The 26,581-nt window shown below is 51.3% G+C and overlaps 1 protein-coding gene across 8 annotated transcripts in view; it reads left to right on the top strand.

The window, feature by feature from the left end:
• SYNE2 (spectrin repeat containing nuclear envelope protein 2) overlaps positions 1-26,581 on the top strand; it is a 1,840,150-nt gene that overhangs the window by 1,578,190 nt on the left and 235,379 nt on the right. For all 8 annotated transcript variants that reach the window (XM_069638223.1, XM_069638224.1, XM_069638227.1 and 5 more), the window contains 3 exons: positions 2,136-2,370; positions 12,540-12,734; positions 15,146-15,271. In XM_069638223.1, the coding sequence (XP_069494324.1) occupies positions 2,136-2,370; positions 12,540-12,734; positions 15,146-15,271 (556 nt within the window). The remainder of the gene's footprint in view (positions 1-2,135; positions 2,371-12,539; positions 12,735-15,145; positions 15,272-26,581) is intronic.

Consider the following 26,581-nt stretch of genomic DNA (forward strand, 5'->3'; position numbering starts at 1 on the left):
TTTGGGTGCAGGTCCCAGACTTGCAATATTCTGAACGGCTTGGTTTACTCTCCTGCCAAGCAACTGTCCTCTTCTGGCCTGTCTCTCTTTCTCTCGTAGGGTCCCAGACCCTCTTATTCCTAGTTCCTTTAGACTTTTCTCTCTCATATGGGTGTAGGTCCCAGGCTTGCATGTAGCGTTGTCTCCTCTTGGTGTAATCCCCTGCCAAGCATACAACTCTTCCCTGTTCACTTCTTTTACAATCAGGGTCGCAGACCCTCTTATTCTTGGCTTCCCATATGGGTGCGGGTCTCAGATTCACTATTTATTATTTTATCTGCTTGGTTCATTCTCCTGCCAAACATACGATTCCTCTTTCTCTATCTTGGCTGTTCTCGGTGTCCCAGACCCTCTTATACTTTGACTACCATATGGGTGCAGGTCCCAAACTCGCAGTCTCTTCTCAGGTTCTGAGACTCTCTCATTCGGGTTTCTGCTTTCACGCCCCTTGCTTCCTCGGACTCTTAGCACCTCTCAGATAACCAGCGCACATGATTGTCTCTTCCCTGCAGGTACCAGCTTTTCCCAAGCACCTGCGTCCCTTCTCAATTCTCCGGTAGCATTTGGCTAACCAGCATTTGGGTCTGAAGCGTCTCCTCAGGCATCTGACTCTTCCCGGCTGCACGTTCTCTCTCTCTGGCACTTAGCCAGGGCCTGGGGCACCCAGAGGTTTGACTCGGCAGCAGCCCAAGCAGTCCTTCCATCCAAGACCACGTTTGTGATCTCTTTCTCCTCTGTTCTGAGATTCCCTTTCGGCTCCCGTCTGCTCACCTAGTGCACGGCTCCCGCAGCTTCTCTATGGTGGATAGTGCTCCTTCAGCGCTGCGGCTGAGCTGCCTTTAAACTGCTGCGCTGTTTTTTTTTTACTGCTCTGGCCCAATTGGATACCATAAGAAGCTAGACCGCTCACTCTGGTTCTCTAGAGTGATCCTCGGACTCTCGGTCATCATCTTCTTCACAGTACTTGTTTTAAAACCATATGTATCCTCTAGTAGTTTAGTCTAGTCAAGTACATTAGGCTGACTGACTTGACGGCAGAACACGTTGGCTCTGTCTAGAGAGGGGGAAGGAGGATTTGATATTGGAGAAGGTGTTGAATATGCATTCTTTGAGAATGGTCATCCCCAATCCCAATCCCAGAAGGGGCTTCCTTCCCCATGTGATTCTCCCTCAGTGCACCACCCCCACAGGGACTATTGTACTGTGGATGCACCGCCCCGGCCCCATGGGAAAGGTCTCCACCCCTAGGGGGGGTGGGGGGAGTAGGGATGACATTGTAAGATTCGTCACACAATATACTTACAAGTGGAAGGTCTTGTGCTGTATGCGCTTCTCTCAGTGCTTGCCAAGCAGACCTGTTCTGATTTGTTACTGATGATGGCTTACTTGGGAGATGAGGAGAAATAGACCCCGAGACGGGGGTGAAACGTCAGATATTTTTGACACGGTAATGTGATGACGCTCTCTTATGTGGCCTGGTGAAGGTAGCCTGGGGTTCCTCCCAATTTTCTCCGGGCAAGGCATCCCACTGCTTATGGTGGCACCCAGTCTCCTTGGTGCTGCCATAGACATCCTCAAGCTGAAGCATGGCACTTTGCCTAGCACTTGAAGTGGCACTATCAGGAATAGAAGAGTAAAAAGGGGCCGCCAATGTCAGTACAGGTGGCCATTCCAGGCAGGACTGAGAAAAGTGGCGGTTGGGTGTGGGGGGTATATCTAGGTCAGTCCTGGTTGAAATGATGGGAGTGGGAGAGACTTGTTACATTTCTGTCTCTTTTTCCTTTAAAAAAAATCTCTGGTTCATCCACATCATGCCATGGGGCTAGAGCGGGAGTGCTGTGCCCACTATTATATGCCTCGCACAGACCCCCTCTCCACAGCAGGACACGCTCCATGCCTGCCAGTCAGACAAGGGTGCCTGAGCCGTCATTGGCATGGAATGACCCGATAACTCATTTGTTAATTACTTTGCAGCACTAAATGGCTTCTATTACCCCAAAGTAACTGTTGCCCCATCCACGTGTAGATTGAACTTGACTTAAATTGAATGGCAGCTTTGCTGGAAACTGCAACTAACGACAATTCATCTTCTGTAGAACCGAGTTCATTGTAAAACTTGCAGCGCTGAAGGAGAAGTGGCAAAGTGTTATTTGTGGGGTCCAACAGCGGAAGAGGCATATCGATGACCTTGTGAAGCACTGGCAACACTTCAACTGCTCTCTACAGAGTCTTAGAAAATGTCTGTCTGATACCAACGGCTATGTGTCCAGCGTGAGCAGTCCAGCATGTCGCAGTCTGCACCAGACACAGAGGCTCATTCAGGATCTCAAGGTAGGTGTCACGAGTGAATGCAGGTCACACTGTCGGATCTCTCCCTACTATTATATGGAAATGGAGTTCGGGTTTTTTGCTTATTCAGGATGGTTTTAGGATTAAATTGAAGCACAGTCAAGTGTGTTAAATCATATTGATATCTACAATATCTGAGAAAAGTACCCCATGCTTAGATGCCCGCCCATGTGGTGATGTGCTGCCACTCTGACACCCCCAAACCCTCTGCCCAGTGCCCACAGCATCCCTTCATCAGGGGGATTACCCCTCCGGAATCCGGGCATAGCTGGAAGGGCAGCAGCTGGCTGCTAAAAAGGCCTCAATGAAGGGCACTAGAGATGAGCAGGAGTTACGCACGCAGTTGAGTTGTCACATTTTCACATCAGCATTTAGGGTTTGAGAAGTGTCTGAGCCTGGTCTATACTGTTGGAACTAAAGGATTTCAGTGAGAGAATTCCTTGTGCCTTCTTTTTAGGTTTGTTCCCAAATTGTGGTCTATGCACTGATTGGGTATCTCTATGCCACATGCAGGGCAGAGTATGGTTGAGGTGTTCCCAATACTATCTCCTTGCAGCAGCAAACCTTACGGCCTTATGTGCAGTCTCTTAGGAGAGATCTCTGTCGCTCGTGGGGGTCGGTGTAATCTCCACTTCTCAGGAGAGATCTCAGTCTTCTTCATGGGGGACGGTGTAATCTCTTCTCAGGAGAGATGTCTGTCTCTTCGTGGGGTTTAGGGCAATCTCCACTTCTTAGGAGTAAAGAGAGATCTGCCTCTCGTGGGGGTCAGTGTAATCTTCACTTCCTCAGGAGAGATGTCTGTCTCTCATGGGAGTCAGTGTAATCTCCACATTTTAGGAGAGATCTCCATCTCTTACGTGGTTCAGCATAATCTCCACATCTAAGGAGAGAACTCGGTCTCTTCGCGGGGGTCAGTGCAATCTCCACTTCCTCAGGAGAGATCTCAGTCTTCTTCATGGGGGATGGTGTAATCTCTTCTCAGGAGAGATGTCTGTCTCTCACAGGGGTCAGTGTTTTAATGGGGATCAGTGTAAGCTCCACTTCTAAGGAGAGATCTCCGTCTCTCATGGGGCGTCAGTTGCAAGGCTGTTTTCCATCTTGAGTATCCATTTCAGACGTTGCAAATCTTGCAGAGTCCAAGCACATTGAACAGTGTGCAGTGCTTCATTGCACTGGCAGTGCACTGAACCGTTGCACACGCCGTTACCGTTGGATGATCAGCAAAGTCCTTGAGAACAAAGTCGGACTTCTCTCTTCATTATGTTCAACGTGTCCATATCTTTTATTAAGTAGCTGACTGCATGTTCCGAGGGGGCAGCAATGAGAGGCGGACACAGTTGTAATGTTCTCAACATTAGCCATATTTATTAAACGAAAATGGGTTTGGAAAAAGGCTCATCTTGCCCTAACCAAAGGAAAATGTCCCTACCCAGAAAATTAAAAATAAAGTAAGGTGGCCTTGTGTCTAAATTCCATCTGACCCTCACACTAATATACAAAATCAAAAGGTACAATAGAATTTCTGTTTTCACTTCAACCAAATTATGCAAAACCCTATACATACACAATTTCAACAAACCAATCCTCCAGGGGAAGGGTTTAGCTTCCCTTCCCCTGAACTGTTTCCGGTTGAGTGTGGAGAGCGCGGCGGAGTGTGGAGAGCGCGGCGGAGTGTGGAGAGCGCGGCGGAGTGTGGGGAGCGCGGCGGAGTGTGGGGAGCGCGGCGGAGTACGTAGAGGACCAGTACGTGGAGCGGATGAATGTGCGGAACGGACAAGAGTGTGGTGCGGACGAGTGTGTGGAACAGATAAATATGTAGAACGGATGGATACATAGAGCAGACGAGTAGTATTGTCAAGCGGACGAATAGCATGCTGTACCGATGAGAGTTGTGGACCGGATGAGAGTTGTGGACCGGATGAGTGTTGTGGACCGGATGAGTGTTGTGGACCGGATGAGTGTTGTGGACCGGACGAGTGTGTAGATTGGACGAGTGTGTAGATTGGACAAGAATGTAGACTGGACGAATGTGTGGAGCGAACAAGTGTATGTGTGACGGACGAGTGTATGAGGGGCGGACGAGTGTGTGTAGGGTGGACGAGTGTATATGGAGCAAATGAGTGTAAGTGGAGCGAATGAGTGTATGAGGTTGCCGATGAGTGTGTGGAGCAGACGAGTGTGCGGAGCAGATGAGTGGCAGATGAGTGTGTGGAGCGGATGAACGAACGGAACGAACGAGTGTATAGAGCGGATGGATATGTAGAGCGGATGATTAGGCTGAACGGATGAGTATGCTGAGCGGATGATTACGTAGAGCGGATGAATAGTACATAAAGCGGTTAAGTATGTAGACCAGATGAGTGTTCAGACCGAATGAGTGTGTCGATCAGATGAGCATACTGAGCGGACGAGCGTACAGGATGGATTTGCATACAGAGCGGACGAGTATACAGAGCAGTTGAGTGCGTAGGCAGACAGGAGCACATGCGCAGGGTAAACTGGAGAGCATGCCCGAGGAGGACAGGAGTGCATGCGTATGGTATACTTGAGAGCATGCATGGGGCACACTAGAGAATGAAGGATAGACTAGAGCACGCAAGGTGAACCAGAGTGCGTGAGTGTGTAGGGCAATCTTGAACGCCTGAAATGAACAAAAATGCATAGAACGGACCTGACCGCTCAGAATTGCGTGTCGTACATAATACGCTTTGGAATGCAGGGAATTCTTTGAAAGAACATACTTAAAATCACACCCCACGCTTACTCTCTCCTTACACCACCACTCAACTAGAACACAGAGATACTATGACACCATTCGGTATAACTGTTCTCATATCAACATCTGCCGCTCACTCCCCATCACTCTAAGTAAACATTGCTGGTTTCACACCCCCAGCCAGGCGTTCTCCTCAGGACTAATGCTGCCACACTCGGTCTGGATAATTCCGGCCAGAGCGAACACATACTCCTGATCTCTAAACCACCACACCTACCGCTAAGAAGCAGCTACCACATGAATTCCGCACCAGCTGCACACATACCTGGTGCGTACACGCACCTTTGACTCTCTCTACTGACCTGAACTTCGGTTCCCAAGGGCGTTCAACCTACCAGCGCCTTCAGACCATACCAATGGTATATAAGGCGCTATATGAATGCAAAATAACATAACATAACATAAAGTATTTTAAATACTCTGTTTCACCAAAGTTCTGCTAAAGGTAATGAACATGTCTCTTTTATTGGTGTTCTCCTTAAGATGGCAAAGCAAATGTTCTTTCCATGATACAGGTTGAAATCTACTGAAAGAAAGTCTTTTGTGGTCTTTTAGGATGGCAAAGCAAAATGTTCATTTTTATCAGAAAGACTTGACATAATAAAGTTCCTTCAATACCGGATGGAATTTAGTAAGACATAGGCCCTCATTACGACCCTGGCGCTAAGGGGTCTGCGCCAGCGTTAGCTGCGCGGACCCCTTACCGCCAACTACGAGTTTCTGGAGCGCCATGGTCATTTTTCCGCCCGCTTTTTGCGGGCGGAAAAATCCATGGCGCTCTGGGACCTTGGTGTTAATTACGCCACCGTATTTTACGGTGGCGTAATTAACTCCTTCCCCACTCCCATTGAGCCCTATGGGGCCGAAATGGGAATGGGGAAGGGTAAATGGGTCAATGGGGACTTACCGCCCCGCCGACCTCGGAATGGGGCGGTAAGTCCGCCATCCGCCATGGCGTAAAGGGACTTTGCGCCATGGCCGGAAAGTCCGTCGATGGCGGAAAAAATCCGCCAGGGTCGTAATGAGGGCCATAGTCTTTTATAATGTTCAGGATGACAAAGCCTAATATTCACTTTCAACAGAAGGCTTGATATAATAACGTTTATTTTGAACAAAACATTGGATTTTCTGGTTTGTTCTGCCTGCCAGGAACTCCTCTGCTAAAATATCCACTTTCAACAAAGGTTTGATGAGACAAAATTCCTTTTCAACACAACATTATATTTCCTTAATAGAATAGATATCCTGGTTTACTCTCCTGCGAGGAATATCTCCCCCTTGGGCTTTATAGATCCCTTGGTGTACTCCCCTGCCAGGTATATTCCCAACAGGTTCACTACCTGATGTACCTCGTGGATCAGGTTTCTCTGCAATGGTCACTTTCCTCTTTAAAATATCGTACATTTACACACCTTCAATGGTTAAGTTTAGCTTCAGTAAACCGCTTTCCAATTTCCACCACATTGGCGTCCCATTCATGGGGTTTTGTTAAAGTTTGATTTATTGGCTTCTTTTTATATGTAATTTGGATCTTGGCAATGCTTGTTTATGATTTCCCCAAATTGACACTTTACATAAGGGAATAGTACAGCTTTTTGCCCTTTAGTTTTCTTCATAGTCTTTTGACTTTAGCAATGTGATTTCCAAGTTTGCCCAAATTGGCATCCCATAAAAGAGGAATTGTACCACTTTTAGTCTTGTACTTTAAATCTACTTGGTCGGTATTCAAAAAACATTCACTTTATTATCCATGTACCTGTCGGAACGCCCCAGGGTTACCACTTCCACTGGGCCAACTCACCATTATCTCCTGGCGTCTCTGACCTGTGGAACTTTGCAGTAGCACAGTCTTGCATTGGGAATGGCTTTGGTAGTATGTCACACCATCTCTCGGCTCCTCTGCCGGCCTTGTGGTTCCTTGCCGGTAAGGTTGCTGGTGTTTAGTTTTACAGCACGTGGACAACCTTTTGTGTGGCTGCCGGTGTCTTCGCTGTATTTCCTTGGAGCGTGCCAGTCTCTGTTGGGTCTCCCGCCACTCTAGTACATGGGAGTGACATGTGGCAGTCCGGGAGCACCTCCTTCCTTCAGCCAGATTAACTCCTTTGTATCTGCCCCCAGCCGCGGCTCAGCTTCCCGCTCTGCAGCCCGAACCGAATTCTCTTTCATCTTGCTCCGTCTGCAGGTTTTTCTCCGATTTAAATGTCCCACGCAGTTGATTCAATGAATAACAACTAGACCGTATGGTACTTTTGATGTTACTGTTGATACTCATTGACTCTCTACTCCTCTTCTTCGTCCCAGTACTGAAAGCTTTCTGGGAATCGGAGTCCAAAGGATTACCATGGTGTTTTATGTCCTTTTGTTGAACACTAGCTACATAAGTAATCATCAACATCAGATGCCAAATGAGTTTTAGAGGGGTTATGCACATGCGAAGGATGAATAAAGTTCTGCTTAAGATGTTTGACAGAAGTAGGTTTTAAGACCTTACAATTAAAGGGTTCTGAATAATGACAGCAGACCATTAGAACTCTGGAATTAGGTTTCTTTCTCACAGTCAAGGGAAGAATACTGCTTTTCTCCTGTCGGAGCCATCACCTCTCCCTGAAAGCCATCTCCTCCTATGTGATCCACCCTCAGAGTACCACCCCCAGGGGCAGCATCCGGTAGCGGCTGCCTTCCCCTGGCCACATGGGAGGAGACTTTAAGCTGAGGATCAGTGATGACTCCACAGAATTCATAACACTGTGCATATTCTATCCGCAACATGCTATGCTGGTGTTACTTGAATGCTGTGGTTGCTATTGTGTGCAAATGATACTTGAATATTTTGGGGGTCATTACAAGTTGGGTGGTAATGATGAAACCAGAGGTATGTGGCAGATAACCCTGGTTCAATCGACGATTATAGGTTGGATCGTGCCTGCAGAAATCGATTGAAGGCGGTAATTGAAAAGTCTGCCAAGCACTTATCCAGAAAATCCTGCCACTTTGTTGATATTTGTGAAATTCCACCAGTGGTAAATACTACCATATTGCAAGCTGAAAAGCTGCCTAAACTAAACCAGAGGTCCCAACAAAAAACGTCAGCCAAAAGGAGGTGGCAATGACAGCCAGAGAACAGATGATGTACAGAAACTGGCTTTAAATTTCTAAAAGAGTCACCTAAAACATACACCACGCATGAAAGCAGAGATAACCACACAGCACTGGTGAGGTACCAGCCTCGCTCCCCAAGTTATGCCCTGATAGAAAAAGTGAAGTATGGACAATGTATGATGGGCAGTGGCAAATAAGTCTCTTCCCATCTGGCCAGTAGAAGTCAAGTGAATACACCTGTGCAGCTTACACCGTGAACATCCACAGGTGCTGCCCATCCAATGCCAGATGGAGCCTGGTCTCTATTGTAGAGCGGCGTAACAGACCGTGGTCTTATTTAGTGCCAATGCACTCTTTTTCATGTTTTCTGCTCCTTGCGCTGCGTCTAGTTTGTATTTTCCCCTCATCATTCCGGTTCCTTTCCCACCTGTCGAGGTAGTCTGGTCACTATTTTAAAGTGATGTCATGGAAAGTGGTCTTACATATCGCCCTTCTGCCCTGGTTGTTGGCCTCGCTGTACAAGGCTCTGTAAGAACTGAGAGAGTGGGTGGGGAGGGGTAGTTAGTGTGAGAGGCCGATGTGGAACCTGGGGTGTTGATGGGTGCACGTTCTAAGTAGCCAAGTCCTGAGTGCGTCCCTGGTTCTTTGAGTTGAGAGGTGACACTTGGGAGTATGTTTATACGGCGGGCAGAGCCTATTATCTGATACGTTAAAGTGATTGAGGTTCGCTGCGGGTGTGGTGTGGAGGTGATAGTGCTAAAGAGGTGAGCTCACTCGATCGTGACGTGGTAACTGATCGTCCTGAGGTAGCCGTATTTATTTATTTATTTAAATTTTTATAATGCGCCAACATGCCGTAGGCCTCAGTGCGCACACAAAGACAAGACAAACAGGCACATGAGGCAGAAAGGAGAGAGGACTCAAAGAATTATTCCAAGTTGAAGAAGTGAGTTTTTATGGCACGTTTGAACACGGTATAGCTCTGGATCTGCCGTATCCGGGTTGGAAGTGTGTTCCAAAGAAGGGGACCCTGAGCATCAAGAGTGGTACCTCCAAATTTGGCTGTCCTAAATTTGGGGTGTTTAAGAGTGATTGCAGAGGATGAACAAAGATTCCTCACATTAGGCTTAGTGCTATACGAGCTGACAGATATGTAGGACTACTTAGATTGAGGCATTTGTGGGTCGTGGTGAGCATCTTGTGTGTTATACAATGTTTAACTGGAAGCCAATGAAGTTTTTTCCTGAAGGTGGAAATATGTGTTTGACGAGATTGATTGAAGATATTACGCACAGCATTATTTTGAGCCACCTGTAGTGATTGGATGTTGGAGGCTGTAGTGTCCGCTAAGAGACTGTTGCAATAGTCTAGCCTTGAATTAATCAGTGCTGTAGACAGGAGAGCACAGTTCTCTTCCGATATGAATGGTCCAATGTATCCTATTCTCTTGTTTATAAGACCGCAACTGGATTTAATGCTGGAGACGTGGGATTTCATGGAGAGTTCTTCATCAAGAACAACTCCCAAGGTCTTTACTTTCTTTTGGACTGTGATAGTATTGTCGGCAATGTGGAAACTAGCATAGTTGGAATCAAGTTTCGTCCGAGTGTTTTTAGATGCCACAATGAGTTCGGTCTTTTTGTCATTCAAGGCTAGAGAGTTATGGGCCATCCAATCTTGTATGGCTTTGTATATTTTGTTGATGGTTTCTACATCACTGCTGTAAGAGCCACTCAACTGTATGACTACCTGAGTGTCATCAGCGTAGTTTGTGTATTGCACTCCTAGTTTGTTTAGGAGGTCAAGAAGGGGACGGATGTAGAGATTGAAAAGCAAGGGCGACAGACAGGAGCCCTGAGGAACTCCGCATGTCTGGGAGATCGGGGAAGATTGATTATCGCCAACACAGTCCCTTACCATTCTGGGACCCAAAAAGGAAGCAATCCATCTGGATGCAATTACAGAGCAGTTAGCAACCTCTCCGAGCCTTGACACCAGTAGGCTGTGATCAATTAGGTCAAAGGCTGCAGAGAGGTCTAATAGCATGAGCAGGGCAGCTTGGTTTTTATCAGCTATGCTAGCTAGGGTAGATTTGAGATCCGTGTACAGTGTAAGTCGATAGCGGATTTTGAGGAAGGTTTTGGTTAGCCTGGGGAAAGAGGTCGTATATATAGCGGTGGGTACCATAGTTTGTTGGTTACTTCATGCAGATTAAGAGGGTGGTCTTTTGGATATTTGTGGATAGATTTGTTGGTTTCAGTTTCGGTTTCGGTTCTGTGGTGTCGCTGCCTTATGAGCCCATTTTACGATGGTCTTTATAGGTGAGACGTGTCTGGGTTCCTCGCATGTTTATATTATTTCAGGGAGCCCCTCCCATTTGGTTGAGATTGATTTGACTAGCTCTATGGTCAGTTGAAGCTTCAGTGCTGGTCTTGTACTGTGTCCCGTGAATACCCAGGTTTGCAGCTGTTTCCTGAATGTGTTTTCTTTGGGGTTCAGGTGTTTGGACAGAGAGTTCCAGACTTTGGTTGAGAGGAAGGAGACGATTGATCCTCCAGCGCGGCCACCAGTGCATCGTTTCTGGATCGAAGTGTTCTCGATCGCAGGTAGTGAATTAATTTCCTTGTCGGGACTTCAGGGCCACTGGCCAACACCTCCAGTGTGGCTGACTTCCTTGGCAGCTGTAGCATAACAAAGCATTTTATTTTCTCTCATTGGTTGCAAACTAGAAAATGGAAATTGCAGACATCGCGCCCCAGGGTGTCTACTATATTATTATATACTAATATCAAAAGCTCTTCCAAGGAAAAGCAATTGTAACCATTATTTCGAAATTAGCATACCATTAACCATTCTCATATTGCCGACATAATGCGCTGCAGAGCGTGCGCCTCTCACCTGAAGCATCAACTTGAGTATAGAGTCTCGGAAGGATAGCTCAGGGGCAACATGCTCACCTTGGAAGCAAGACGAGACGAGCACCACAGGTTCGATCGCCGGGTCCGCGCTTAGAAACCTCTGGTTATTAAGCGTCTTTTAAATAATATATCATATCATGACTAGTGCAACTTGCCTTAAGCCCAACAGTTCATTATCGACACTACAAGACAGTTACTTGCACTGCAGTGTGGCAATTGGAGTGAACACCCGCAAGAGTGGAGCAGACATAATGAAATCTTTTGATACAGGATGGCCGCTAGCAAATCTTTGGACCAAGAGTGAACTTTCCGAAACCTACTAATGCATATGCAGCAAAGGAAATCCTGACCATCAAACGCTTGAATGCAAACAGTACAATAAAAGATAGATTTAATTGCAGTTTTTCAATACAAGACCATTCTTTTTCCATATGTTCCACACACAGTGGGTGCTTGAATAATTTGTCAGGATTTCTGATTCAGGGCCATCTGCATCTGACTGGAGGTTGCAAACAACCATTGCATGGTGGCAGAGTACATTTTTTTTTACTTGCCCTGCCTCTGTCTTGCACTAGTGGGTGGGTGTTATTGTCATGTTACACCATGGGGTTTGGATTCACAAGCCATTATGTGAATTCTCTGTTTCTGACTACAGTGTTTTGTGGTCTTTGGTATTCCAGTTTGTGCCCCGGATTCAATTATTCACACTATGTATTAGGAATAGTTGAGAGTTTTCTTGCAGCAGGCCTCGCAAAACTAACCTGTCGAGTGAGTACCTACGTTTGCATACTCGACCTAAGATAAATACACTCGCCCCATGATGGAGGGTGACACAACATTTACCAGTGCTTTCTGTAAAATGGTGAATGTCACCATAAGTACACTTCATATTTGGTGCAAGGCTGTCACCCAAAGTAGAGCCACGCACAGTGAAACTTTAATTTGCCATTTACTGCAAACAACATTTGTTTGCAGAAAATGTCAAATACAAGCTTTAAACATCCCCATACTTGCTAGCAAGGTTGAGTATCATGTAAATGGTAATCACCCTTCATAAAATCTCCTTGCCAATGCAAGTGAGCTAGTAGACTTTGCGAGCTCTGTTGGAGGAATCATGATACATTTGAGTGGTCACAAACACAGTGTAATTAACCACTTGTTCAAGGTTGATTAAAGGATAATGTTGCGTATATTTAAACTCTTAAGTGCCAGGCTATTATGGAAGTCTATGCAAAAAGGACGAGCATACTCGTCCTAAGATTGCATATGTTTGTATTTTTTCTAAGTATGTGTAAAGAAAATAATTCAGAAAACATAAGCTTGTGCTAGTGTGTTTACATGGCTGTGTCTTTTACTAGAAGAGAAAGATACTTCTCCAGAGATGGCAGAGGAGTTGTTCGTCGATGTCAGAGGCAGTGAAACCCATCGAGAATATTGCAGACCCAGAGACGAAGGCATCTCTCCTAAAAGAACTGGCGCAGCTCCAAGATGGCTGGAAAGAGGCCCACGCTCAGCTGGAGGAAACAGTCAAGAAGTTCAGTAATACTGTGCAGGTACACACTCTGTTGCTGCAACGCAGTGTTTGGCGTCTATTCCTATCACATGTAATTTAAAGACTGCCAATTTCAATTTACTGGGGCTGGGTCAGCCAAGTGTGAACTGAATTGAGTCCCACACAAAGGTTAACTTAACGATGAGTTGGCATTTTAATTTTTCTGGGCATATATTGTTTTAAATAAGTTAAAACCCCAGCAGTGTTAGAATCAATACCTGTTATAGCACTGACAATTTTGTAGTACGTAAAAAAAGGTTTGTTGCTGTTTTCGGCAGCTTTTAAAAAATCTCTAAGGCTTATGTTTTGATGCCTTTTGTTGCACTCGCTGCAAATATTATGCAGAGATGGAATAATGCAGGAGCTTTCAAGGTCACAGGGGCTTCTTCGGATGGTAAAGGGCAAAGCAAGGGGAATGCCCAATGCAGGTTACTGATGTGATTGTCATTTGTAATCGCTATACATCCATAAATACTGCACTGCATAAAAAAAGGTGATTACATGTGCATAGTCCAAGCAGTCCAGTCTGTGGCTCCGTGAACTAAAGCATCCAATACAGGGTTTGTCCTCATGGCCACAGGTTCGAGTCCCGACAGGGCCATTCAACCCTTCATCCTTGCAGAGGTTGATAAAATTAGCACCATTCACTTGGATAGCAATAAACATCTGTTATCTGTCAATAGCGCCAAGATACCCCTATGGGGTGAATGTGCGCTGCAAATACACGTTATGTTATGTGTGTTTTCAAACGTGTGAGAAATGCTCATATATAATGAATTTGAAAATACGTACATTTTTCTTCATGGTATAATGTCTGAGTTCAGGGGTTAAAAAGGTTGAGGTAGCATGTGCTATAGTGCATTCATTTCACAGGTAGAGCTACCAGTGTTCACGTGATAAGCTGCCCGAGAACTAGCCATCTGCATACACCTGCGATACATCACGAGATAGAGTGATAGGCTGCCTGATGGGCTCAGCCTCGAAGCTCGCCATAGTGAGACATGAAACCCCCCATGTCTCTGTTCAATCCTTGGGTGAGCACCATAACTAGTCCTTGTGCGAGCCCACTACCAGGCCACAGGCCCGGTCTCCTCCCATTAAAGGACTGGTAGCGTTTCTGTTGGCAGTCTGGGCCGTCTGGGGTCTGGCCTGCACTTCCTTCCCCTGGCAGACTGGGCCGTCTTAGGTCTGGGCTGCACTTCCTGCCCCTGGCAGACTGGGCCGTCTTAGGTCTGGCCTGCACTTCCTTCCCCAGGCAGACTGGGCCGTCTGGGGTCTGGCCTGCACCTCTTTACCCTAGCAGACTGGGCCGTCTGGGGTATGGCCTGCACTTCTTTCCCCTAGCAGACTGGGCCGTCTGGGGTCTGGCTTGCACTTCCTTCCCCTGGCAGACTGGACCGTCTGGGGTATGGCCTGCTCTTCCTTCCCCTGGCAGACTGGGCCTTCTGGGATCTGGCCTGCACTTCTTTCCCCAGGCAGACTGGGCCGTCTTGGGTCTGGCCTGGACTTCCTGCCCCTAGCAGACTGGGCCGTCTTAGGTCTGGCCTGCACTTCCTGCCCCTGGCAGACTGGGCCGTCTTAGGTCTGGCCTGCACTTCCTGCCCCTGGCAGACTGGGCCGTCTGGGGTCTGGCCTGCACTTCCTTCCCCAGGCAGACTGGGCCGTCTGGGATCTGGCCTGCACTTCCTGCCCCTGGCAGACTGGGCTGTCTGGGGTCTGGCCTGCACTTCCTGCCCCGGGCAGACTGGGCCCTCTGGGGTCTGGCCTGCACTTCCTTCCCCTGGCAGACTGGGCCATCTGGGGTCTGGCCTGCACTTCCTTCCCCAGGCAGACTGGGCCGTCTTGGGTCTGGCCTGCACTTCCTTCCCCTGGCAGACTGGGCCGTCTGGGGTCTGGCCTGCACTTCCTTCCCCAGGCAGACTGGGCCGTCTGGGATCTGGCCTGCACTTCCTGCCCCTGGCAGACTGGGCCGTCTGGGGTCTGGCCTGCACTTCCTGCCCCTGGCAGACTGGGCCGTCTGGGGTCTGGCCTGCACTTCCTTCCCCTGGCAGACTGGGCCGTCTGGGGTCTGGCCTGCACTTCCTTCCCCTGGCAGACTGGGCCGTCTGGGGTCTGGCCTGCACTTCCTTCCCCAGGCAGACTGGGCCGTCTTGGGTCTGGCCTGCACTTCCTTCCCCTGGCAGACTGGGCCGTCTGGGGTCTGGCCTGCACTCCCTTCCCCTGACAGACTGGGCCGTCTGGGGTCTGGCCTGCACTTGAGGCCGTAAACTAAGATCTCCTCAGGCCCCCTTCACTTGACTATTTATTTTTCTTTTCAATTTAAAACTCTTTGTAATTTTCCTAAAACTCTCTGATTACCTGCATATGCCTATGTATGACATACCTTACCTTACCTTCTCCTTTTGATTGTAGAGCTGGGAGAGCTGGGAAAAGCAGACATCGGATCTGGGTGGCCGACTGCAGGGTCTGAAGATCAAAGTAAATGAACCGCTACCAGAAAAACACGACGACCTGCACCAGTCAAAGAAGCTGTACCAGGTATGGATGTGTGTGGGTAGTGGGCTTTGCTAAAGGAGCTCCTCCAAGTCCCAACCTGCTGGGGGTTTTGGATTAGGCAACCCCTTTCGTGGTTGCCCAACTGGAAGGCAGTAATAGGTCCGGGAGCAAGAAGGACGGTAGCAGTAAACATCCTTCAGGGATGTGGCCTGGAAGTAATTTGACTTTGACCCCCAGCTAGAATTGCCCCAGCAGTACACCTGCCTCTGGGGATTGCCCCTAGCAGTAATCTGGTGTGGACTCACTAGAAGTTAACCCACATATGTTCATTGTTGATGGCCATAAACCCCAGTATTAATAATTACTTTCAAGAATTACCCCAGCGTAAGTTATTGCCCCAGCAGTACTGTCCTGCACTAAGAAGGTATTGCCACAGAGATAAAGAGTCTTGATGGGAATTTGACACAGTGTGAGTCTTTACTCCACATCTCCTCCTGGGGGTGGGGGGTCCTCCCAGGATACTCTTTCACTCTAGCCCCTCAGCATGCTCTCCTCTTACCCTCATTGTGGTCTTGTTATCTCCACACTCTCTTGGTACCTGCTGCCACTAGACCTATTCCCTGCCCTACCTCCTCCAAGTACTCCTTTACACTGGGCAATGCGTCACTGTCCCTAATCTAGGAGGTATGTGCCTACCTCAACCAAAACTAAGGGCCTGTCCTGTGTCAAGATGTCCAAAGCAAAAATGTCCCGTTTCCAAAATCCTATCCTTGCCCTCACATTCTAAAAGTAACTATAAAGTGCTATGGGTAATGCCTCTGTCTTGAAAACTGCACAAATGTTCAAGTTCAACATAAGGCACAAACCCAGCAAAAAGGCTTCCACTTAGATGGTGTCCGCAGTTCCAGGGAATGGCTGCCTTCCCCGGGTTTCTTTCCAACAAAAACAAAGTTTCAAAAGAATAACCAAGTTCTTCATGGCCCAAGAGGATTCTCCTCTCCTCTTGGTGTTGCAGTTCACTTGCCAGGTAGATGACTCCCTTCCCTGGGATCTTTCCACATGCAATACAGTTCAAAATTGGAAGGGCATGCATTTCCCTTTGGAATCTCTTTCAAAGTCTCACAACCTTGGTGTGGGTCCCAGACTTGAAAATCCCTCTTATACTCTCCGGACATGGCTTTTATGCAACAAAACTATTTATGGGTGCTGATCCCTGATCTGCTCTTCACCTGGTATAATCTCCTGCCAGGACTTTTATCCCATAGTTCTTTATACAACTTGGGTGAGGGTCCCAGACTCGCAAATGCCTGTTCAACTCTCCTGACAGGGCTTTTGTACAAGACAAATTTTTTTTCTCATTTTGGATGTGGGTCCCAGACCATTTGCTTGGCAATTCATTAATCTCTTTTACTTCATTGGGCTTCCCACCCACTCATATAACCTCTTTAGGCTTTCCAGGGAAGCACTGCATTTGCCGTGAAGTGACCCGGCATCCCACCTCTTCCCACTGGGCTCACTGGCTTTGGGTAATCACTTCGGCATTCCTTGTGCTGCCCGGTTGCTGCTGCTGCTGTTGCTAGTTGGTGCTTTGGGGGAGCATTTTGCTTCTGCTTGCCTTCCCGTTTGCTCTCCAGTATCCTCTGACAGCCACACACTGCTTCCGACGTCACCCTGGCAGACCTCTCGTCCCTCTTCTTTGTCCCAGTAGTGTAGGTTGAGTCGTGTACATGTAGGGAATAGTCAGTCGTATTTGCTGTCTCCTTTTCCACATAACAATATGTCATAAAGGAATGAGGAATGGCGGGGAGTTCCCTAAAAGGGATAGGGGGGCACCATGTTTCATCTGACAGTGTCTTACATCCCCACACCCCTTTAGGGTCACCTATCCCCATGTGATCCTGTCTCACATAGCAGCCCCCAGGCTCAGGATCAGGTAGCGACTGCTGTCCCCTGGCCACACAAGGAGAGGCTACCTCAAGGAAAGGAGTGCTGACATCATCAGATTCATCACACAATGCAGAGACCCGTCTGTCGCTCACAAGAAAAAATCCCATGATCAGGGATGACTCTGCCTTTCACTGTTCTATAAAATGCTTCCATTACACTGGATACAGTAGGGCCATTATATCCAGGAGAGGTGATAGGCCAGCATCCGGGCTATGAACAATGTCTTCATCATGATGGGGCCAGTTACCTGTCCCTGGAGCCCCATGTGCACAAGTGGCCCTTAATTACTGGTGTGAATGTCAACCTTGGGATTGTCTTCGATTTCAGCGGTAGTGAGGCAAAAAGATTAATTAGTTTGTTTGCAAAATAAACAGACCACATCCTAGCCATTGACCCATTCCAAACCGACCAGCATTCCGCTCTCCAGATCCGCCACTTATATATTCTTCAGGGCAAACGATGCTCAAAATCTCTAGAAACACTGAGCAGGCCTTTCCGGCACGCTATTCCCACCTCACGCCTAAAAAGCCTGCGGCCCTTTGTTTAAAAATACAGTCTGTCAACAGTGTTTATGCAGAGTGAAACCACATGACAATCTACTTCCGGGTTCCTCGGTCGGGGGGCGCAGGGCCTCTGCACCCCAATAACGCTTCCGGTCCCACTGGAAGGCTCATGGAGGCGGCCGGTTGGTTTCGGCGGGATCCATTGGCCCCAGTCTAGTGGACTCATCCCACTGCCCTTGGCAGGGCGCAAAGCTCAGAGTCAGCGGTCATAATGGAGAAGTATTACCTGTTGCCAATAGGGGGGCAAGGGGTGTTCGATCCAAAGTCCGCTAGGAGGGAAAATAAACGAATAGACAAGATGGTCAGGATGCGCGAGGATGACATGATGGGGTGGGGGGTACATCTTTGTCCCACCCCTCCTTTCATTGCTTTTCATGCCCCTACTCTTTATTTTATGTGTTTTATTGACTCGGTCTGCTTTCTTCCATGGACGGCACTTCATAAAAGAAGGGTTATGACGACTCGGGGTTAAAAATGCCCCAGACCTAGCGGGCCTCGGAGCAGCTCTGCCTGGCAGAGGGCCACTAAGGTTGCCCTCCAGGCCCATGACCCGCTGGTCTACCATTGCCCTTCCGTTGAGGGCAGCTTTGAGGTACCCTTGCCTTTCCCATGCCCTCTTGTGGGTTCTGCCAAGTGCAGGAAATGGCCTTTCCCTTGTGTATCTCTTCCAGGAATGTTCCAGCAATTCAGTGATGGAGGACCTTGAAACCCCCCTGTCAGCGCTATCATGGGAACAGGTTATAATCCTGGGCTGAGTCTCTAGACGTGGCACTTCTGGGCAAAATGAGCCTATCTCCTCCTTTCTGATGGATCCCTTCTTCCCACGGATTCCTGATCCTTGATGTCCATCTCCCTTTGCACTGACAGGGTGCGTAGCTCCCCGCCAGCTCTGTCCGCTGCCTCAATGCGCCCTAATCTTTACAGGACGTCTGGACCAGTTTAAATTGAGGTGCCATGCCCTGAGACCGCAGTTGCTTTTTTTTCCTGCACTCTACTGATTTCAGGAACACCCCTTTCACTTCACAATGCTTAATCCGTCGACGTAATCGGGGGCTGAAGCCCACATCGACTGCAGGCATCAGATGTCTGGCCCTGATCCACGTAGAGTATGTCTCTCCTCAGAGAAGAGCAGAAACGCAGGACTGTTGCTCCTCTATCCAATGATGCACCCAACGATACTTCGCCAAAGGGCAGCAAATCTCTTCACCTTCCCCCATAAAAAGGATGATAAGAAACAGACCTGTTGGAAGTTGCCGGGCACTGCTCGTCGAACCGAAAAACGGTCGCTGGCCTTGAAAGATAAAAAGGAGAAAAAACACCGTAGGAGGTCCCGGTCTCCCGGCGGTTCTTCAAAACACCATTTTTCTTATTCGTCTAGGAAGAGGAGTCCTCGCTCCAGAGACTCCTTGGAGGAAAAGTGACCACAGGTACATTTCCTGACCCAATCATCCATTCTAGAGGATGGATATCTTCGCAAAGGCCTCAGCGACGGCAGCCTAGGTACTGGTGCTCAGGGAACCAACCTCCGCATCCAAAGCGTCGGCCTCCCATGGAGGCCACTGTGCTTTGAAGAGCCGACAGAGACTCCACCAAAGTCCACAACCGCCTCAGCCATGACTACTACAGGGAAGGACCCGTCACTGTGCCGCACTGCTCGGTCTTCTGAGGTCAGTCTTCCAGCACCGCCTCCTTCCTCTGCAGCACTGAGGTTTCTCAAGGGTATGCCTAAATCCCTAGGAGGGCATTCATGTCCTGTATGAAGGACATTCGTCGTCATAAAATGCTTTATTTTTTGGTTAACATTGAAACATATAAGCCATGTTCAAGTAAAATGATTACAAGGATACATGAAGTTCAATTTTCATGCAAAACACTAGGAAGAGCATCAGGGAAAATCCCAGAAAAGGTATTCTACATGGACAATATCCCCAGAGTCTAAGCTTATTCTGCACATTAATCATCCAATGGTTTCAAAGGAAAAGCGAAATCGGTGGTTATATGCACAAGTACAGGGTTTCCTCAGAACTGGCAGTGTGATATTGTAGTATCACTATTTGCAGTAATATTGCCGGTATCTCCAGGCCTTCACAAGAGAGCTTGATACTGAAATACCCTAGAACCACATTTGAAAAGAGGTAAAGGCCATTTCTGTCCAAGGTTCCTTAGACATGGAGAAATCCTGCTTGATGCCGCTGGACCTGGGCAATCGGCCATGGCTTCAGCTGTCCACTTCTTCGTGAGTTCCAAGGTGCAGTTTTCTATCTAGGGATCTCTCCACTGGTCTAGGGACATAGGTTAGATATCGTTCCAGGCCGAGGGTAGGGTTATTGTGCAGATATGTACAAAAAATAAATTTTGAATAATTGCTGCACAAAGGGTCAAGCAACGCCCAATCCCAATGAACAGACTTTCCTGTCTGCCGGATCTCCGGAGTATACCAGAGGGTGCTTAGCCCAGTCTTCTTGTCTTTTGCCCTCTTCCCAACCCTTCCAGAGCAGTGGGAAGATTCCATCCTCTGGACCCGGTGCGTGCCCTCAGTTACTACATCTCTCGGAGGAAAGAGGCCAGGAATGATGACCAGCTTTTGACCAGCTTTTCGTTGGTTATGCTGGTGCGCGTGCTGGCAGGGCTGTAAACAAGCAGACCCTCTTAAGGTGGTTCCTCCTGGATCCCGGAATGCTAGGCTCTGGCTGGTAAGGATGTGCCCAAGGGTCTCAAGGAACATTCCAGAAGAGGACTGGCTGCCACTGTGGCTCGTCAACGTGGAGACCCTGTTCTGGATGTTTGCCAAGCAGATACGTGGGCTTCTCTGAACATTACTGCTGGGATTCCCATTCTAGTCGGGAAGCTCGTTTTAGCAGAACTGTGCCATAGCGGTTTCTGGTTTCGGCGGAGCCCTTGCTGTCCTCCCTCCACCAGATCTACGTACTGCTATGGCTGTCGTGAGGATGGGAGGAAGGCATCCACCAGAAGAACAAATGGCCTACCTCTTGGTGATGTTCTCTCTGATGGATGTTCCTCCCATGGATTCCTCATCGCCCTCTTGGTGGACAGCTAGCACACCTTGGTTCTGCAGTCCCTCAAAATCAGTGTCACTGGTGCTACTGGGTGTGGCGTCTCACTATATACCGGCCTCAATGTCCTATCCATGGAGGTGGGGGGGGAGGGGCCTGAAGCAGCTTCTGGCAGAGAACACTGCGCCCCTGGTGGCGGAAATTGATCTCCACCAGGAAGAACACGATCCGGACGGAAGTCATGAATTCTTTGGGTGAACAGGTGCCCCGAGGGAGGCGAGGGGGTTACCTGCTGCGAAAGAAGCCCTCCTTCTAAACTTGGGGTTTTGAAATGGGTATTTTTCGACCAAGAGTGGGTTCTCTTCCTTGTGAAACATACAGTTTCCCTTTAAAAAAGACTGGTCATGCAGGAGCTCACAGTCCAGAGCTGGCCCATCTAGCCCGCCCCCAACCCGACAATACATCTGAAGAGCACAGGTGCACCCCAGGGCGAGGGGCTCGCAGTCCAGAGCTGGCCATTTATCCCCGCCCCCAACCAGACAATACATCTGAAGAGCACAGGTGCACCCCAGGGCGAGGGGCTCACAGTCCAGAGCTGACCCATCTATCCCCGCCCCCAACCCGACAATACATCTGAAGAGCACATGTGCACCCCAGGGCGAGGGTCTCACAGTCCAGAGCTGGCCCATCTATCCCCGCCCCCAACCCGACAATACATCTGAAGAGCCCAGGTGCACCCCAGGGCGAGGGGCCCGCAGTCCAGAGCTGGCCCATCTATCCCTGCCCCCAACCAGACAATACATCTGAAGAGCACGGGTGCACCCCAGGGCGATATCCCCGCCCCCAACCCGACAATACATCTGAAGAGCACATGTGCACCCCAGGGCGAGGGGCTCGCAGTCCAGAGCTGGCCATTTATCCCCGCCCCCAACCAGACAATACATCTGAAGAGCACAGGTGCACCCCAGGGCGAGGGGCTCACAGTACAGAGCTGACCCATCTATCCTTGCCCCCAACCCGACAATACATCTGAAGAGACAGGTGCACCCCAGGGCGAGGGGCTCACAGTCCAGAGCTGACCCATCTATCCCTGCCCCCAACCCGACAATACATCTGAAGAGCACATGTGCACCCCAGGGCGAGGGTCTCACAGTCCAGAGCTGGCCCATCTATCCCCGCCCCCAACCCGACAATACATCTGAAGAGCCCAGGTGCACCCCAGGGCGAGGGGCCCGCAGTCCAGAGCATCTATCCCCTCGAGAACCAGACAATACATATAAAGAGACAGGTGCACCCCAGCCCAGGGCGACAGGTGTTTGTTACCCAACTCAATGGAACGTATCGATCTTGGACGAGTGAAGGGCTAAGGGGACGGGCCTGGATTCGAAAACACAACATCTAGTAGAGTGTCAATTAGTCTGCGGTGCCCCAGCAACAGACATGCAGGTGTGACAGCAGTACCTCCACTCAGAGGGAAACGGCGCAGGGGGCAGAGGTGCAGGGACAGGTGGGGAGGACACTGCAGGGGGCAGAGGTGCAGGGACAGGTGTGAAGGAGCACTGCAGGGGACAGAGGTGCAGGGACAGGTGTGAAGGCGCACTGCAGGGGACAGAGGTGCAGGGACAGGTGTGAAGGCGCACTGCAGGGGACAGAGGTGCAGGGACAGGTGTGAAGGCGCACTGCAGGGGGCAGGGACAGGTGGGAAGGACACTGCAGGGGTACAGAGATGCAGGGACAGGTGGGGAGGACACTGCAGGGGATAGGGGTGCAGGGACAGGTGTGAAGGAGCACTGCAGGGGACAGAGGTGCAGGGACAGGTGTGAAGGCGCACTGCAGGGGACAGAGGTGCAGGGACAGGTGTGAAGGCGCACTGCAGGGGACAGAGGTGCAGGGACAGGTGTGAAGGAGCACTGCAGGGGGCAGGGACAGGTGGGAAGGACACTGCAGGGGGACAGATGCAGGGACAGGTGGGGAGGACACTGCAGGGGATAGGGGTGCAGGGACAGGTGTGAAGGAGCACTGCAGGGGACAGAGGTGCAGGGACAGGTGTGAAGGCGCACTGCAGGGGACAGAGGTGCAGGGACAGGTGTGAAGGCGCACTGCAGGGGACAGAGGTGCAGGGACAGGTGTGAAGGAGCACTGCAGGGGGCAGGGACAGGTGGGAAGGACACTGCAGGGGGACAGAGATGCAGGGACAGGTGGGAAGGACACTGCAGGGGACAGAGGTGCAGGGACAGGTGGGAAAGACACTGCAGGGGACAGAGGTGCAGGGACAGGTGTGAAAGCGCACTGCAGGGGGCAGCGGTGCAGGGACAGGTGGGAAGGACACTGCAGGGGGCAGAGATGCAGGGACAGGTGTGAAGGAGCACTGCAGGGGACAGAGGTGCAGGGAAAGGTGTGAAGGAGCACTGCAAGGGGACAGAGGTGCAGGGACAGGTGTGAAGGCGCACTGCAGGGGGCAGCGGTGCAGGGACAGGTGGGAAGGAACACTGCAGGGGGCAGAGGTGAGGGGCAGGTGTGAAGGCGCACTGCGGGGGCAGGTGGGAAGGACACTGCAAGGGACAGGTGTGAAGGAGCACTGCAGGGGACAGAGGTGCAGGGACAGGTGTGAAGGAGCAGTGCAGGGGGCAGGGGTACAGGGACAGGTGGGAAGGACACTGCAGGGGGCAGAGGTGCAGGGACAGGTGGGACGGACCCTGCAGGGGACAGAGGTGCTGGGACAGGTGGGAAGGTGCCCCCGAGGTGCAGGGACAGGTGAGAAGGTACCCTATAGGGGGCAGGGGTGCAAGGACATGTGAGAATGTACCCTGTAGGGTGGAGGGGTTCAGGGACAGGTGAGAAGGAATCCTGCAGGGGACAGAGGTGCAGGGACAGGTGTGAAGGAGCACTGCAGGGGACAGAGGTGCATGGACAGGTGGGAAGGACACTGCAGGGGGCAGAGGTGCAGGGACGGGTGGGAAGGAGCACTGCAGGGGGCAGGGGTGCAGGGACAGGTGGGAAGGAACCCTGCAGCGGACAGAGGTGCAGGGACTGGTGGGAAGGACACTGCAGGGGGCAGAGGTGCAGGGACAGGTGGGAAGGAACACTGCAGGGGACAGAGGTGCATGGACAGGTGGGAAGGACACTGCAGGGGGCAGAGGTGCAGGGACGGGTGGGAAGGAGCACTGCAGGGGGCAGAGCTGCAGGGACAGGTGGGAAGGAATCCTGCCGTGGACAGAGGTGCAGGAACAGGTGGGAAGGAACACTGCAGGGGACAGAGGTGCAGGGACAGGTGTGAAGGAGCACTGCAGGGGACAGGGGTGCAGGGACAGGTGTGAAGGAGCACTGCAGGGGACAGAGGTGCATGGACAGGTGGAAGGACACTGCAGGGGGCAGAGGTGCAGGTACAGGTGGGAAGGACACTGCAGTGGACAGAGGTGCAGGGACAGGTGGGAAGGAACACTGCAGGGGACAGAGGTGCAGGGACAGGTGTGAAGGAGCACTGCAGGGGACAGGTGCAGGGACAGGTGCGAAGGAGCACTGCAGGGGACAGAGGTGCATGGACAGGTGGGAAGGACACTGCAGGGGGCAGTGGTGCAGGGACAGGTGGGACGGACCCTGCAGGGGTCAGAGGTGCAGGGACAGGTGGAATGGACCCTGCAGGGGGCAGATGTGCAGGAACAGGTGTGAAGGAGCACTGCTGGGGGCAGGGGTGCAGGGACAGGTGGGAAGGACACTGCAGGGGGCAGAGGTGCAGGGACAGGTGGGACGGACCCTGCAGGGGACAGAGGTGCAGGGACAGGTGGGAAGGAACAGTGCAGGGGACATAGGTGCAGGGACAGATGGGACGGACCCTGCAGGGGACAGAGGTGCAGGGACAGGTGGGAAGGTGCCCCCGAGGTGCAGGGACAGGTGAGAAGGTACCCTATGGGGGCAGGGGTGCAGGGACATGTGAGAAGGTACCCTGTAGGGTGGAGGCGCACTGCAGGGACAGGTGAGAAGGAATCCTGCAGGGGGCAGAGGTGCAGGGACGGGTGGGAAGGAGCACTGCAGGGGGCGGGGGTGCAGGGACAGTTGGGAAGGAACCCTGCAGGGGACAGAGGTGCAGGGACTGGTGGGAAGGACACTGCAGGGGGCAGAGGTGCAGGGACGGGTGGGAAGGAGCACTGCAGGGGGCAGGGGTGCAGGGACAGGTGGGAAGGAACCCTGCAGGGGACAGAGGTGCAGGGACTGGCGGGAAGGACACTGCAGGGGGCAGAGGTGCAGGGACAGGTGGGAAGGAACACTGCAGGGGACAGAGGTGCATGGACAGGTGGGAAGGACACTGCAGGGGGCAGAGGTGCAGGGACGGGTGGGAAGGAGCACTGCAGGGGGCAGAGCTGCAGGGACAGGTGGGAAGGAATTCTGCAGTGGACAGAGGTGCAGGAACAGGTGGGAAGGAACACTGCAGGGGACAGAGGTGCAGGAACAGGTGGGAAGGAACACTGTAGGGGACAGAGGTGCAGGGACAGGTGTGAAGGAGCACTGCAGGGGACAGGGGTGCAGGGACAGGTGTGAAGGAGCACTGCAGGGGACAGAGGTGCATGGACAGGTGGAAGGACACTGCAGGGGGCAGAGGTGCAGGGACAGGTGGGAAGGACACTGCAGTGGACAGAGGTGCAGGGACAGGTGGGAAGGAACACTGCAGGGGACAGAGGTGCAGGGACAGGTGTGAAGGAGCACTGCAGGGGACAGGTGCAGGGACAGGTGTGAAGGAGCACTGCAGGGGACAGAGGTGCATGGACAGGTGTGAAGGAGCACTGCAGGGGACAGAGGTGCATGGACAGGTGGGAAGGACACTGCAGGGGGCAGTGGTGCAGGGACAGGTGGGACGGACCCTGCAGGGGTCAGAGGTGCAGGGACAGGTGGAATGGACCCTGCAGGGGGCAGATGTGCAGGAACAGGTGTGAAGGAGCACTGCTGGGGGCAGGGGTGCAGGGACAGGTGGGAAAGACACTGCAGGGGCAGAGGTGCAGGGACAGGTGGGACAGACCCTGCAGGGGACAGAGGTGCAGGGACAGGTGGGAAGGAACAGTGCAGGGGACATAGGTGCAGGGACAGATGGGACGGACCCTGCAGGGGACAGAGGTGCAGGGACAGGTGGGAAGGTGCCCCCGAGGTGCAGGGACAGGTGAGAAGGTACCATATGGGGGCAGGGGTGCAGGGACATGTGAGAAGGTACCCTGTAGGGGGGAGGCGCACTGCAGGGACAGGTGGAATGGACCCTGCAGGGGGCAGATGTGCAGGAACAGGTGTGAAGGAGCACTGCTGGGGGCAGAGGTGCATGGACAGGTGGGAAGGACACTGCAGGGGGCAGGGGTGCAGGGACGGGTGGGAAGGAGCACTGCAGGGGGCAGGGGTGCAGGGACAGTTGGGAAGGAACCCTGCAGGGGACAGAGGTGCAGGGACTGGTGGGACGGACCCTGCAGGGGTCAGAGGTGCAGGGACAGGTGGGAAGGAACCCTGCAGGGGACAGAGGTGCAGGGACTGGTGGGAAGGACACTGCAGGGGGCAGAGGTGTAGGGACAGGTGGGAAGGAACCCTGCAAGGGACAGAGGTGCAGGGACTGGTGGGAAGGAACCCTGCAGAGGTGCAGGCTGCATGCACTGATCTGAAAGGGGTTCGTTTACGTCAGAGGGGGTATGTTAGTCGTTCGCCCCACCCCACCCCCTCTACCCCTTTCACAATACTCCACGACTACAGCTGCTGTCCATCCCGAGGAGCAACAGCCTCCAACTGTCAGGGGGCTTTGGGTCTCCAAACATTATGATGGGTGCAGACTGGGGGGCTTGTGTGACCTTCTGGATCGC

The sequence above is a fragment of the Ambystoma mexicanum genome, chromosome 14 (assembly GCF_040938575.1).
Source record: "Ambystoma mexicanum isolate Mex_15411 chromosome 14, UKY_AmexF1_1, whole genome shotgun sequence".
Lineage (NCBI taxonomy): Eukaryota > Metazoa > Chordata > Amphibia > Caudata > Ambystomatidae > Ambystoma > Ambystoma mexicanum.